This window comes from Notolepis coatsorum (genome assembly GCF_963971535.1).
Source record: "Notolepis coatsorum genome assembly, chromosome: 8".
NCBI classification, from domain to species: Eukaryota; Metazoa; Chordata; class Actinopteri; order Aulopiformes; family Paralepididae; genus Notolepis; species Notolepis coatsorum.
Window position 1 is genome coordinate 44,576,735 of NC_140172.1, and position 17,027 is coordinate 44,593,761.

General features: G+C 48.7%; 1 protein-coding gene across 2 annotated transcripts in view; it reads right to left on the reverse strand.

Annotated features, from left to right (window-relative positions):
* The window catches only part of taok1b (TAO kinase 1b), a 126,339-nt gene that overhangs the window by 47,640 nt on the left and 61,672 nt on the right, over window positions 1-17,027 (reverse strand). For both annotated transcript variants that reach the window (XM_084320750.1, XM_084320751.1), the window contains 2 exons: window positions 582-683; window positions 122-167 (listed from right to left, as the gene is read on the reverse strand). In XM_084320750.1, the coding sequence (XP_084176876.1) occupies window positions 122-167; window positions 582-683 (148 nt within the window). The remainder of the gene's footprint in view (window positions 1-121; window positions 168-581; window positions 684-17,027) is intronic.

A 17,027-nucleotide genomic window follows, 5' to 3' on the forward strand; every position in this document is an offset into this window, starting at 1 on the left:
TTGCAAAATAAATTACTGGATAATAACCGTAATATCGTGAAATTGTGATAATTACTCTGTCTATAGTCATACCAGTGAAGTCCATAGATGTGACTAAAGAGCAGCTTACTACTCTACTCACCTTCCAGAAGATCTGAGGCTGAGCCCAGGCAGTACTCCATCGCCAGCTACACAAACACAACCCATAGAAAAGGAAGGGGTGAATGTGGAAGTACAACATTTACTTTGCAAGTAAGTGTGTGTGTGTGTGTGTGTGTGTGCATGCATTGATTGTACCATGTCTGTTTATTGTATAGCTTTGTAGAGTTGTAAGAGTTGTCATGATCATCAAATTCTTTATATTCAAACGATATTTTGTCATTTACCGAAATCCATCTTGGACTGACAGCTAGATGGCCTGCAATTATTCTAGTATTGTGACAACACTAGTTTATAAGATGTCTCCCAAGACAAATTCCTGTACATGCATCGTGTGTCAAATAAAGTGTTTCTGAAGCAGATTCTAACCCATGCTGTGTCTAGTGTTTCTGAAGCAGAGTCTAACACATGCTGTGTGTAGTGTTTCTGAAGCAGAGTCTTACCCATGCTGTGTGTTCACGGAGGTAGCAGCCCTTGTATTCTATACTGTTGGGATGCCGGATTCTCTGGAGAAACTTCACCTCCTTTATAATATCCTGCCATTTCTGTTTATCGAGAGAGCGAGAGAAAAAGAGAGAGCAACACATCAACATTTTAATCTTTTTTAAGATATTTTAAGGCATTCTGCTTTAGATAGGACAGTGAGTGACAGCAAATCATGGATAGAGAGTAAAGTCAGTCAAACCTTTATTTATTCTCGAAAAGACAATTGAGGTCACCCTCATTTTTAATGTCGCTGAGACTTTACAGACATTTCAATGCACACATTTCTACAATATAACAATATTGCCTAACAAAAAGGGCTTAGGGAATAGCTGCACCGTTAGCCTAGCTTAGCGTCATTCACTGAAAGTAGGTGTGCCAGTGTAGCCTAGTTCCAAACAGTCACAAAATACACTCCGAAACGTTCCTGTAAACATGCTGTGACCTGTGTATTTACCACGTATTTTTTATTTTTTTCAAAGCACAAAACACAACAGGGCTTTTGAGGTGATGAAATCACACACAAATTCAGAGTAGCCTATATATCTGCTTAGAAAACGAAAATGTCAAATTCAATTTTTTTTATTTCTCCACGTGGTACACAGATCACAACATGTTTACAGGAAAGTTTTGGAGTTGTATTTGGAGTGACTGTTGGGAACTAGGCTACACTAGCACACCTACTTCCAGTGAATGACGCTAACCTAGGCTAACGGTGCGGCTGTTCCCTAAGCCTAATGCATGCACAGAGAAGAAAAGGGTATGTATCTGCTTTAAGAATAGGCATAAAATAGTACAATGTCGCTCGAAGCCATGTGAACACCCCCGGAACAGTCAGTCCCCCAAACACCCCACACATCAATCCCTACCACATCCCCATCCAAGACACCCCCCCCCCCCCCCCGATAAAGCACGCCATGACTGAAGGAAAACACAAACAGCCAGTGCACCACTCACACCGCCATGCACGGCGACGGGAATGCCACCCCTGCGGGCCGCTCCATCTCCCCCGGTCCCGGTGCCCCCGCCACCATGGGGAAAACCAGCAAATCCCACGCCCCCACCCCCAAACGTCACAGAGGAATGACAGGCCACACGCCCCAGGACCCGCAGCCACGCCAAAGGAGACAGGACTCCAAACACTCAAGCAGACAGACACAACAGCGGCCAAATGAGAAGACACGTAGGATCGGGACATCCGAGACGACACCGGGACACCCCGGGACACAGCAGAAGCCACAGCGAGCCCCCCACGCAAGGAACCCCAAAACCAGCCAGAGAACAGAGGGAGCCCAACGACGATGACCAACCAAAAGAGAGAAGGGGGATGACAAGCAGCAAAGGTCTGTTAGTTTTCTAACGCCGAGGCTAACCGGTACTGTCCGCTTCCATTCATTGTGCTAAGCTAGGCTAATATGCAGCCTGGTATCCATCTCCATTAGCCTGTAATTACTGTAATTTCTTTTGCTAAATCTGTTGAAGTCCGATGTATTTAAATCGTTATTGATACAGACATACACGCTGAAATTGTGGCTAACCGAGTTGTGCTACATGGACCCAAAAAGACACAGACCAGTGCAGACAGAGTGGAGGTAATGTAACGTTAATAATTACAAATGGTAACTGTGACTTTTTAGATTGTTAATTATTGTGTTAAGCATCTGGTATAAAGTTGGGACATTGTAATCTTCCCGGACACGTGGACCATTTTTTCTAGTAAGCAAATTTCCCATAATGTTGACGGTGGCCAGTGGGAATAGAACCCCTAACCCTGGTAGTGTTAGTGCCTTGCACAGAGCACCAAGCTCTCTACCCTCTGAGCCGCCTTAAGAGGGCACGTGTGTGTGTGTTTGCGCAGGCGCGAGAGAGATTTTCTCTCCATGTAATTTTGGGTGGGGTGAATCTCTTCACACACAGATTAGGTGTAATCTGATTATGGCTAATCTACAAATTATGCACGGAGCAGCCTACAGCTGAGCAGGCGACACAGAGAGAGAGAATGCTGTGTGTGTGTGTGTGTGTTTGCGTGTGTGCTGTGTGTGCTGTGTGTGGTGTGTGTGGTGTGTGGGGTGTGTGTGCGTGTGTGTGTGTGTGTGTGCGTGCGTGCGTGTGTGTGTGTGTGTCTGTGTGTGTCAGAGATTCCGCTAGTACTTTTCTTTGGCCAGCCAACATGGCAGACAAGATTCAAATTTACCAGCCAAATGTAAAATTCAACGGCCATGTCATACGTGCAATCATAGAGAAATACATGAAAATGTGGTTTGGCTGCAGCTACATTGATCCGTCACTGAACTAATAGAAATCTTTTTTTTAATTAGAAACTAACACAATCGTGGCTTTGCAGAAACAGCTTTGCAGATGATAACGAATCCGTCTGTTCCAAAAATGCCTCCTCCGAGAACCTTTCCGTTCGTCAAAACAGACACAAATCTGGCAGAGATGGACACAGCGTCAACCTTGATCAACAGGCGGATACTCCTCATTGATAATTAATTAAGAACCAACGTAGACAAGACAACAAATCAATGTAATGATAGCTGCAGCCTAATAGGGGAAGTAACGTAAATCATAAGTACTTATCGGTCACAGGCAGGAGTCTTCGATAACGTTGAACGGTGATCCATTTTGTCAATAAATGAATTATCTGATGTAATATTATCTTTGTTTACAGACTGACTCCTTTGGACAATCGCACATTAATACTGTTAACGTTACCCAACATTAGCATAAATAGTAGTGTAGCTCGTCCTGTGTACTTAATACTTGTGGCCTCACTGCAATATTAGTTTGTTTTCCGTTTTTGTTTTTTTCCCACTGGTCCTGCTGCCTCAACGTTTCCCACATGACGTCCCTCTTCATTGTTAACGTTAGTAGTGGGGGAATTTCTTATAAAGGGACGTCTGATTACTGTAGTCTACTGCAACCATAGAACCATATAAAACCTCTGCAACGGAGAGTGTTGTGAAGGGCCAGATTAAACCGAATATATATATTTATTTATATATATATATTTAATTGTATTTGTATATTCTCTAATATTCCCTGATATCCCTTGTATATTCCTTGTACAATATGCATTGAATATCCATTCTAGCCTACTGAACATCCCATAATAGTCTCCATTCTACTATTGGTCGAGACCTTGGTGCCAGGCTGCCATACCCCCCAGACCCAGTTCAAACGTACCGCTCAACATGTACGAACAAGTCCTAGTTCCACGTAGGAATCTGGCTACCGCACCACTAACGGTACTATTTGTTCATAGTGCGTATATATACTGCGCTACTAAAGTAGGACTTCCTTTTTAGTCCAGTTTCTTACCCTCCAATAGAGTGACAGACGTAAAGCCTCCCCGCGACGCCACGTGTGGGAGTAAGGCCAAGTTCGGCCTACCATCGGTATTGAGACATCGTGTATATTAATATTTGAATAGTCATATTTGGCACTATATCGTCGAGTTGGACGTAGTCTATTAAGCTAATAATAGTCTATTCATATGTAGTGCTTCGTGCGGTGAGAATACTATCGTAGTCAGTACCCCATCGTTTCGGGCAGAGAACTGGCTGCTTATCCAGGGTGGCCGACCCCATGTGAGGCTGCACCCGAGGAGCCCCAGAGCCGACGAGCGAGTGGACCTGCATACCGGATTATTCTACCGACGACAGCCCGCCTTCCCAGGCACGGATTATGCTTTGTATACAGTGATTATTCTATGGATAAAGACCAACACTGCCGTGTGTTGGAAAACCCCCCCCCCCGGAGAGGACGACAGGTGAGGAGACGCTCTACACGACGAGGTCGCTTCACGTCTCTCCATCGTGGACCGAAGGAAGCCGGCCCACAGAGAGTCCAACTGCTTTCATCTGTGGATCGAGGATCGCTGAGGCACCGAGCCGCACAACCGTGGGTTCTCCCAGGATACCCTCGGCCAGACGGATACAGCCAGACTCTACCCCCCCCCCCTTCTCCAGTTGTCTTACAAGCGACCGGAATTGCCCCCTAGTGTATCCAGTTCTATAATCATTAAAGTATCATTGCTATTATTCCTTAAATATTCCAGGTTGTATATTTACCGCCTGCGCCACCAGAGATTGGACGTTCTCTATTGATATACCAACGAATACTCATTTGCCATAAAAGTGCATCCTATTTCAAATCATAAATGTAATTAAGTGATTGCTCTACATACCTTTTGCTATGTATTAATTATTATTAAACGCAGACTTTCGACTTGGTACATTTGTGTTGGATCGTTTCATCTACGTGGGAGTGTTTACCATAATTATTTATGCCTAGTACTGGGTGGCCAGAGTCTAAAGTACAAGAGGTAGTGGTAGTAAGTATCATATCTAACAATACAGTCAGGGAATTGTACCCCTCAGTTACAATTGGTCCTTCGAGCCGGAGGGTAATTAGTGTAATATTAATATAGTGTTATTAATATTGAAATGGCCTATGATGAACACTCCACGAAACGATCCTCCTAACCAACGCCCGCAGCGCGAACGACGGCTCCCTCAGTACTTAGAGGCTTACGCTGTCAGTCAACAACCTAGTCTTCTACTAACAGTAAACGCGGTAAAACTAGAAAGTAAAAGTATGTCTAACCCCAACGCCCAGACTACCCCGACCATAGAGGCCCCTACGGGTTCTAATGTAACTGACCAAGTTCACGGTGGGGACCAGTGGGAACCAGACATGACTTCACACCCCGCCAGTACTGAAGAAGTAGTCCCCGATGAGTCCCGGGAGGAATACAACGCTACCGAGAGAGAACTCGGCACGGAAGAAGACGGGGAGAGCACCGTGGAGATAGAGCCCCAAGGCTCCGCAAGGAGTACCCCGAGGGAAGGCTCCCCTATACAACCGCCTTCTCCCAGCGAGGCAGAGAGGACCCTACAGCAGGCCTTCCTCATCAGCCTGAACGCCGCTGCTGAACGCGACCGACTGCAGATCCAGCAGCGGAGCAAAGAAGAGCATATACGTCTAGAAATAAGACGCATTCAGATGGAAGAGAATGTGGCCCGAGACCGAGCAGACAGCCAGCGAGCAGCTGCTGGTGCTCTACGGGACGCAGAGCGCGACAGACAGCAAGCGCAACTAATAGAACAGCTGATCAGACGGACAACACCCTCTCCCTCCGCCAGAGGCTCCAGGAACTCGTCTAGACACACCTCCAGGGCGGCATCCCCTAGCCGAGTAAACAACCCTGAACTTGACCAACAGACGAGGTCTATACCCCCCACAGACCACCTCCCCCCACCGGTCCAAGCGAGACCTAGCAACCGGGAAGGAGCAGCATATCCTGTGGAGAGGCTAAACCAGAGACTACAAGCACTGGATGACCTAACTGAAGACGAAGAGGAAGAGGAGGAGAACCACGCCCGACGACAGCACAGTACTCTACCGGACCAGGAGGTCCGGTACAGCCCAGGCTATACTCCCGCGGAGCTGCGCTACAGACCCCCGACTCTATACCCGGGTGAGCACGACGCACGACCCGCACCGAGGAACAGCACCTGGACAAGCGGGCCATGGTACACTGCCGGTACCAGCCCATACCAAGGAGCGGGAGGAGACTCGCCTAGGAGGCCTCTCCCCCAACGCTCGCCGATGTATCCACAGTCAGCGTCATACATTGGCACGCCTATGGTACCCGACTTCACCCAAGAGAACCGGGCCCAGTATACAGAACTCCGCATGTGTCTGGAGACCATGTTGGTGGATGTATTGGATGAACGCCATAAATACGCCATCCTACTGAAGCACTTAAAGGTACCCCGCGCACATAATATAGCGCTCGCCTACGCGACTTCCACCACCCCATACACAGCAGCGCTGGTAGCATTGGACCAGAGGTATGGGCGCATATGGGATTACGTGATCCAGGAGATCCGACACATCGACCGCTTACCCCCAGCAATAGACAATCGAGCACTGGACGACCTGTCCATCAGAGTGCAGTCCCTGGTAGGGATGTTGGGAGCGCAGAGAGAGAAGGGGAGGCATGAACTTTACGCCAACTCAAATGTGGAAAGGATCTTGGAGAAGCTGCCGCCCGCTCGACAGGAGCGTTTTAGGCGGCAGAGAGACGACCGAGACCCGAATGGCCCCGAACCGAACCTCCTCGATCTAGCAGACTTCCTGGCGAGAGAAGTCAGCAGCCTACGGCTAGATACATTCGGACGGAGCACCCCTGGCTCCAGAGAAGGAACCAGACGACTAAATGATAGAAGAAGATCGGTGACTGTGATGCACCAATCGGAGTCAGTACCGAGCAGCAGGAGCCACAGTACCCCCTCCAGAACGGAGAAGTGGAAGATAGTGTGCCCCTACTGTGAGAAAGAACACTGGCTAGCGCAATGTGACTCCTTCCCCAAGCTGAACGCGGAGGAAGCAAGTCAATGGATAAAGTCCAACAAGCGCTGTTTTCGCTGTGCGCGCTCACACATGGCAGCCGAATGCCGCTTAAAGAAAAGGTGCACCAAGTGCGATGGAGCCCATCTGGACATACTTCACGACAGTAACAGACGGCGCCCTTCACCCGCACCATCCAGCAGCAAAGCGAGCGTCATGTACATCGATCCCGCCAGCAGCAGTGGAGCCCGAGTACTCCTAAAAGTAGTGCGTGTGACACTAAGCTACCAGAATAAAGTCCTGGACACTTACGCCGTCCTCGATGACGGGTCAGAGAAGACCCTTCTGCTCGCCTCCGCTGCGGCCCAGCTAGGGCTGCGGGGAAGCGAAACCCAAATGACAATTCGGACAATAAGACGAGATTTGAAGACGATAAAGGGCGAGAATGTCTCATTCTCTATCGCAGCAAGCGGCTAGCCTGAGCGACGGTACCAGATTACAGACGCTTTCACCAGCCAAGAAATAGGACTGTCGCGGTACACATACCCCGTTGCCAAGCTGATGGAGAAATATGCGCATCTGCGCAAGTTACCGATCCCGCTCATAGACAATGCTATGCCGACCCTGTTGATAGGCTCCGACCATGCAGACCTCATTGTCCCGATAGACCGGGTTCATACCGGACCCCGAGGCTGTCCTGCAGCAGTCGAGACCCGTTTGGGATGGACTCTCCAAGGCCCGCTCGCCAAATCTCTCAACCGAAGTACAGCCACTAGATGTCTCCACTCCCGAGTCACAGAGGGAGAAACCGCACTCCTGCAACACGTAGAGCGGTTATGGACCTTGGAACAAATGCCCTTTAAGAACGGAAAGAAAGACATTCGCTCTAAAGATGACATTTACGCCATTCACCTCCTCGAGACAGGGACCAAGAGAGTCCCGGTCAACGGCGTGTTGAGATACGCCACGCCACTCCTGCAGCGAGAAGGAATGCCTACTTTCTACGCCAAGACAGACGCCACAGAACGGTACCTGCTGAACACGGAGCGGCGCTTAGCCAAGAACCCCGCCCAAGAGAGTGTATACCGCGCCGAGATTGAGAAGCTCATCACAGCGGGACACGTCACAAAGATGGACATTAAAGAGGCTGACCAGACCACTGAATCGTGGTACGTGCCTCACCACAAGGTCCATCACAACGGTAAAGACCGCATAGTATTTAACTGCAGCTACCAGATCGGATCCCAAAATCTGAATAAAGAGTTACTGCCCGGTCCCACACTCGGCCCCTCCCTACTCGGCGTTCTACTCCGCTTCCGCCAGGAAAAGGTGGCCATCAGCGGGGACATTAAAGGAATGTTCCTGCAGGTGAGATTAGTAGAGGAGGACAAGCCCCTGTTACGGTTCCTATGGAGAGAGAAGCCAGGAGATGAGCACCCAGCCATCTACCAATGGGAAGTCCTCCCCTTCGGAACGACGTGCAGCCCCTGCTGTGCTACATTTGCACTACAGAAACATGTAGCAGAGGACCCAGCAGCGGACGAAGAGGTCCGACACAGCGTAAAGAACAGCTTCTACGTAGACAACTGTCTACAAAGCCTTTCAACCCAGGAAGAAGCCGAGGCTCTCCTGATTAAACTCCGCGCCTCATTGATCAAAGGCGGCTTTGATCTCAGGCAGTGGGCCAGCAGCGATCCGCAAGTACTGCGCAGCCTCTCCTCCGAGGACAAGGCAGCCAGCAGCGAGACCTGGATGGCTACAATCCCGGGAGAAGCCCAGGAGATGACCCTGGGATTGGTGTGGCGATTCAAAACAGATTCGCTTCACTACAGACACAAGCCCCTGACTACGGAGCAGGGAAGGCCGGCGGCGGCGCCGACCACCAGACGGAGTGTGTACACAACACTCGCCCGACAATATGACCCGCTAGGATGTATTCTACCGTACACCACCAGGGCAAAAATGATTGTACGAGCATTGTGGGACAAGGACCAGCGCTGGGACGACCCCATTCCCGCACACCTTGCATCCACCTGGAGAGAGTGGGAGATGGAGCTCCACTCACTCCCAGGCGTTAATATGCGCCGAAGCTACTTCCCACCCACGGTGAGGCCAGAGACATGTAAAATGGACTTACACGTCTTCAGTGACGCCTCAGAGGTCGCATACGGATCAGTAGCCTACTTGCGGGCCCAAGAAGAGGGGGGAGAGATCTACACAGCATTTGTCCTCGCCCGCTCGAGAATAGCCCCACGCAAGCAACAATCTATCCCACGCCTAGAGCTCTGCGCAGCCCTAGCCGGAGCGCACCTAGCCACGCTCATCCAACGTGAGCTCACCATACCGGTGTCTAGAACAATCCTGTGGTCAGATTCCACGACAGTACTCGCCTGGATCAAATCGGACTCATGCAAGTACAAAGTCTTCGTGGGAGTCAGAGTCACCGAGATTCAAGACTTAACCGAAGAGTTAACCGGAGAAACAGAGTGGCGCTACGTTGATACAAAACAGAACCCAGCTGACGTCATCACCCGGGGAATGCCCCTAGATGACCTCACCCGTCGCAATGTCTACAGTGACGGCCCAGCATTCCTAAAGCTCCCGGAAGGAGAGTGGCCCACGCCTATCCCGAGGGAAGCCAGTCAGGAGGAGGCTGAGAATAAGAAGCCTGTGTTCTGTGGATTGAGCACTGTTATCTCCGCAGACCCCAACATAGATGATTGCACTACCATAGAGAGTGCACAACAAAGGACAAACTTCAAAGGCGGCGAAAGAGAGCTGAGAGAGAGCTTCCAAGCTATGGGCCCAGAACTTAAGACCCACCTCGCTCCAGCACAGATTGACTTCCAATTCAACCCCCCAAACGCACCCCACTTCGGTGGTACTTGGGAACGGGAAGTGCGTTCCATAAAGACAGCCCTGTACGCAGTACTTGGGGCCCAGACTGTGGCGGAAGAAGTCCTAATGACAGTCCTCACGGAGATTGAGGGAGTATTGAACTCTAAGCCCCTCGGCTACGTCTCCAGCGATGTGGCGGATATCGACCCAGTTACCCCCAACACACTCCTGATGGGGCGGCTAGATCCCGCGTTACCCCAGACAATGTACCGGCCTGAAGAAGCGAACGGCCGACGAATGTGGAGGTACAGCAAAGTATTAGCCGACAAGTTTTGGAGCAGTTTCCTACTGCACTACCTACCGTCTCTACAGACCCGCCAGAAGTGGGTAAAGGAGAGAGACAATTTGACAGAAGGAACAGTCGTCATGATTATTGATCAATCACTGCCCAGAGCTATGTGGCCGGCCGGCCGCGTAAGCAAAGTGATCACCGGTGCCGACGGCAAGGTCCGAGCAGCTGAAGTGCTTGTCCAGGGTCGCACTTACACCCGTCCCGTGGCGAGGCTCATAGAACTGCCCCGACTCCCAGACACAATCGATGATGACCATGACCCTATAACCCTATGACTTTGTGAAGTTGACTGACCCCTACAGCAAACCCTTATGTGTAAATAGACAACGCGATTAATCTGTCTCTGCTTAACTGATTAGGTCTGGGACCAATCAGGGGGTGGCTGTTGTGAAGGGCCAGATTAAACCGAATATATATATTTATTTATATATATATATTTAATTGTATTTGTATATTCTCTAATATTCCCTGATATCCCTTGTATATTCCTTGTACAATATGCATTGAATATCCATTCTAGCCTACTGAACATCCCATAATAGTCTCCATTCTACTATTGGTCGAGACCTTGGTGCCAGGCTGCCATACCCCCCAGACCCAGTTCAAACGTACCGCTCAACATGTACGAACAAGTCCTAGTTCCGCGTAGGAATCTGGCTACCGCACCACTAACGGTACTATTTGTTCATAGTGCGTATATATACTGCGCTACTAAAGTAGGACTTCCTTTTTAGTCCAGTTTCTTACCCTCCAATAGAGTGACAGACGTAAAGCCTCCCCGCGACGCCACGTGTGGGAGTAAGGCCAAGTTCGGCCTACCATCGGTATTGAGACATCGTGTATATTAATATTTGAATAGTCATATTTGGCACTATATCGTCGAGTTGGACGTAGTCTATTAAGCTAATAATAGTCTATTCATATGTAGTGCTTCGTGCGGTGAGAATACTATCGTAGTCAGTACCCCATCGTTTCGGGCAGAGAACTGGCTGCTTATCCAGGGTGGCCGACCCCATGTGAGGCTGCACCCGAGGAGCCCCAGAGCCGACGAGCGAGTGGACCTGCATACCGGATTATTCTACCGACGACAGCCCGCCTTCCCAGGCACGGATTATGCTTTGTATACAGTGATTATTCTATGGATAAAGACCAACACTGCCGTGTGTTGGAAAACCCCCCCCCCGGAGAGGACGACAGGTGAGGAGACGCTCTACACGACGAGGTCGCTTCACGTCTCTCCATCGTGGACCGAAGGAAGCCGGCCCACAGAGAGTCCAACTGCTTTCATCTGTGGATCGAGGATCGCTGAGGCACCGAGCCGCACAACCGTGGGTTCTCCCAGGATACCCTCGGCCAGACGGATACAGCCAGACTCTACCCCCCCCCCCCCCTTCTCCAGTTGTCTTACAAGCGACCGGAATTCCCCCCTAGTGTATCCAGTTCTATAATCATTAAAGTATCATTGCTATTATTCCTTAAATATTCCAGGTTGTATATTTACCGCCTGCGCCACCAGAGATTGGACGTTCTCTATTGATATACCAACGAATACTCATTTGCCATAAAAGTGCATCCTATTTCAAATCATAAATGTAATTAAGTGATTGCTCTACATACCTTTTGCTATGTATTAATTATTATTAAACGCAGACTTTCGACTTGGTACATTTGTGTTGGATCGTTTCATCTACGTGGGAGTGTTTACCATAATTATTTATGCCTAGTACTGGGTGGCCAGAGTCTAAAGTACAAGAGGTAGTGGTAGTAAGTATCATATCTAACAATACAGTCAGGGAATTGTACCCCTCAGTTACAGAGAGCTTTGTGATTGTTGATGAACTTGCTAATGTGTGAGTCGCCAGAAGGTACTGCGAGAACATGCACTCTCCCTCTCCTCGCAGGACAGGAGTACCGTCAGAACATGCACTCGCCCTCTCCTCGCAGGACAGGAGTACCTTCAGAACATGCACTCTCCCTTTCCTCGCAGGACAGGAGTACCGTCAGAACATGCACTCTCCCTCTCCTCGCAGGACAGGAGTACCGTCAGAACATGCACTCTCCTCACAGGACAGGAGTACCGTCAGAACATGCACTCTCCCTCCCTCTCCCTCTCTCCCTCTCCCTCTCTTCCCTCTATCTATCTATCTCTCTCTCCCTCCCTCTCCCTCTCTCCCCTCTCTCCCCTCTCCCCCCTCCCTCCCTCCCCCCCCAGGACAGGACGCCTGTAGCTGTTCCGCAACCGTTCCTACTTCCGGGGGGTAGGCCTGATTGGCCCCGACAGGCACGTGACCCGCCGCGCCCACGCCCCGCGGCAGCCCCAGGAGCAAGCGCGCTACTGCTGGAGTTCGCTTCGCCTTTCACATCGCTGCCGTTGGCGAAAGCAGACAAATGAATGACTAATTCGGTCAGAAATAACGTAACTAATAACGTTAGTAAGCACTGCTTATATGCTTATTATGTCTGCAGGGTACAGTAAACGTTTCTCCCGGTACATTCTGAAGAGCACACCGCTGTATGTTGGAGAACCAGCGGTACATTCTGAAGAGCACACCGCTGTATGTTGGAGAACCAGCGGTCTTCCTCACTCGAGTGAGATTAAAGCCGTGCACAGCTCAGCCCTGTAAGGCGCTTATGTCTGCGGGGTACAGTAAACGTTTCTCCCGGTACATTCTGAAGAGCACACCGCTCGCTGTATGTTAGAGAACCAGCGGTCTTCCTCACTCGAGTGAGACTAAAGCTACTGCTGGAGTTCGCTACACCTTTCACATCGCTGCCGTTGGCGAAAGCAGGATGAGGCGAGAGCGTAGATTTCGCTGTGTATCATTTAATCATTTAACATTTGAAAGGCATACATTGTTGTCATACAGAAGTACAGAATACTTTTATCCAAAATGCTTCTTACTGTTACACTGTTAGAGACTGTGCAGTGCACGGCTTTAGTCTGACTCGAGTGAGGAAGACCGCTGGTTCTCCAACATACAGCGCTCTTCAGAATGTACCGGGAGAAACGTTTACTGTACCCCGCAGACATAAGCGTCTCACAGGGCTGAGCTGTGCACGGCTTTAGTCTCACTCGAGTGAGGAAGACCGCTGGTTCTCCAACATACAGCGGTGTGCTCTTCAGAATGTACCGGGAGAAACGTTTACTGTACCCCGCAGACATAATTTGACCGAATTAGTCATTCATTTGTCTGCTTTCGCCAACGGCAGCGATGTGAAAGGCGAAGCGAACTCCAGCAGTAGCGCGCTTGCTCCTGGGGCTGCCGCGGGGCGTGGCCGCGGCGGGTCACGTGCCTGTTGGGGCCAATCAGGCCTACCCCGGAAGTAGGAACGGTTGCGGAACAGCTACAGGCGGACAGCCTAGTAGGTATTTACCGGCTAACGGAATCCCTGGTATGTGTTATATATGAAGTGGATGCTAAACCAGTTACAGCTTAGCACACACACTTGAACTCCAAGCCCACGTGGTTGAACTAAAAATCCAAAGAAACAGACTAAGAAATGACGTAAACACCATGATCAGAACCGCAAAAAAAAATTTCATCAACGACAAAACTGAGGAAAACAAAAACAAACCCCGCGAACTTTGGAAATTACTCAATAATCAACTAGGCTGCAGTAAAAAACTTAAAACCAGATTCTCAAACATAAACATAAAGACGGACAACACGCTCATCACAGACAAGCTGGATGTAGCCAATTACTTAAACATCTTCTTCACAAACATAGCCACAACACTGGTAAACAAACTACCCTCCCACTCAGGGCATTATGGGGTAGAACACATAGTAGCATACTACAAAAACCTAGGGGTCCACAAAGACGACTTCAAACTTGAAATGGTAACAACCGATGAGGTACTCAAAAAATTGAGCGCCCTCCAACCTAACAAGGCCACTGGCCATGACAACATCCCCTCCAAATTCCTCAGAGACGCAGCAGCCGCCATCACCCCAGTCATCACACACATAATAAACCTCTCTATAAGACAGGGGCACGTCCCCAAGGACTTCAAAATTGCGAGAGTGACCCCTCTACACAAAAAGGGCAGCAAATTAGACCCAGGCAACTACCGCCCTGTTTCTATTCTTACCTCCATCTCGAAAGTCATGGAGAAAATAGTCTACGAACAGGTCGAAAAGTACCTGGCGGAAAAAAACCTAATCTACGAATTCCAATCTGGCTTCAGAACGTCCCACTCCACTGACACATGCCTCCTCTATTTGAACGACCACATCAAACAAGAGGTGGACGCTGGCAAATACTGCGGCATGGTCATGCTGGACCTACAAAAGGCCTTCGACACTGTCAATCACTCCATTCTAATGGACAAGCTAAAAGCAATTGGTTTTGATAGCCTATCAGTGAGCTGGATGCAATCCTACCTGGAGGGGAGAGAACAGATGGTAGAGGTAAACGGTACTCTATCCCCCCCCCTCACAGTGAGCTGTGGTGTTCCACAAGGAAGCATACTAGGACCGCTACTATTCCTAATTTATGCAAATGACATGTCGTCAGCCTGTGACTGCAACTTGTTCCTGTTTGCGGACGACTCAGCCCTGCTGGTCTCTGACAAGAACAAATTGCAGGTTGAAAAAACCCTCAGCACGGAACTAGGCAAAATCTGCATATGGCTCGCTGATAACAAACTATCATTACACATGGGCAAAACAGAGTCCATTCTCTTCGGTTCAAATAACAAACTCAGCAAGACCGACGGATTCTCAGTTACAGTGGGTGACAATATTGTCACAAGGAAAGACGAAATTACCTACCTGGGTTCCATCCTAGAGGCAAATCTTTCCTGTGACAAAATGGCATCCAATGTAATAAAAAAAGTCAACCAACGAACTAGATTCTTGTACCGGATCTCCTCTCTGGTAAACAAGAATACCCTGAAGACTCTGGCAGGAGCACTCATTCAAGGGTACTATGACTATGCGTGCACCTCATGGTACCAAAGCACCTCAAAGGCGCTTAAAACAAAATTACAAACATCACAAAACAAACTGGTCAGACTACTACTTGACCTGAACCCCAGAACCCACCTCACCCCTGCCCACTTTGCCAACCTAGGATGGCTTAGAGTAGACGACAGAGTACAGCAACTTGCAATGGGCCTGGTCTACAAGATACACTATACGACCGGGGTGCCCATGTACATGTCAAAATACTTCCCAAAGGTCAGTGAATACCACAACCACTACACCAGAGGAAGCTCAACAAATCATGTTAAACCCAGATTCGGCTCAAACAAGGGACTAAACACGTTTCGCAATTATGCCACAACAATGTGGAATGCCCTACCCAAAGCTGTAAAGGAATGTGAATCCCTGCCCACATTCAAAACCGCCCTTAAAGAGCACCTACGGGAGGCTGCAATTCGAAACTGGCCACCGTAAATGCCCAAAACCCCCACCACCTCCTAATAGACAGTCTCCTCCCCACCGCATGTATATATTCCCTCCCCGCCGTATGTATATTTCCCTCCCACCCACCCACCCCCTCCTAATGTACAGTCCCCTCCCCATCATATGTATATACTCTGTCAGGATCTAGGGGTAACAGTACTGTATATTTGAATACCGCCTATGTCACAAATGTATCAGTACTAAATACCTATATGTCCCTATGCCATAAATGTCATGTATGTTGTGTATGTCATAAATGTCTATATGAATTGAAAATGGGGGACCCTGATGGAAACAAGACAAACGTCTTTCTCAGGTCTGCATCCCCTTAACAATTGTATGTATTGAGCCGTACTGTATTGTACCCATTCTGCAATCTGTTAAATAAAGTTTTCATTCATTCATTCATTCACAGTCTGGCAACTCATAGTCAGTCTCATTCACACCCATTAACTATCACTAGATCACACTGGAGAAACGCAAGTTTTTATTAATTTCAACTGTAAATTTAATTAGGTAAAAGAAAATATTTGTAAATATCAAAATTACTTTTCAAAATGATAAAGGTGCTCATACATCAATAGTTCAAGAAAATCACTGTATATTTATGTTTGCAGGGAATGTTTGATTTTACGTGAGAGTTTCTGTCAGCCAAAAAAGGGCCCAAAGCCCACTGTCAGCTTTGTATTAAGGTGCTCCCATAGTCGAGCGGACTGTACACGGAGCAGACTCCCGCGGGCTCAAAGCTGACCCAAAGGGTACTCAAAGCGGACCCAACGCAGAGTCCAAGTGCGAAGCTCTTATTTTCTGACGCGCGGACGTCCGCGGCGCCCACTTGGTGTCACACAAACTGGCGCGAGGTGTAAACTGGTGTAAACTGGCGCGAGACATGTAGGAAATTGGTCCGCGGAGATCCGCTCGACTATGAAAGCTCAAAGAGTCCAGTGGACCTCCGCAGAGTCCAGTCCGTGTACAGTCCGCTCGACTATGGGAGCACCTTTAGTCTCTTAACAGGTGGGCAGAAAAGTGGCAATTTATTTTACTTTAGCAAAGCTTAGCTTTATACTTTATACTTATAGCACATGCATGAATGAGCCTGGTCTCTTTTGAAAGATAACATTCTGGAGTTACTAATGCAAAAAAGGATAATCACTAGTGCTATTGAAATAGAGTAACAGAGGTTTGAACTTGAACTTGTGTACTCACATTTCTCTTTAGTGGTTGCCAGATTCCAGAGTCCATTATTCTAGCATTCAGGTATGAGCTGGAAAACACTGCGGTTCCATAGCCTGAAGTCTTATGTAGTACAGGTCCAAATTTGATAAAAAAATCTGTTCAAAAATGAGTGCTTCTTGTTTTAGTAAACAGTGTATCAAAAAAAGAAAACTTCAAAAACCTCTGTGACTATCCACCTCTGTGCGTTCTGAAGACTGAGTCACAACTCATTT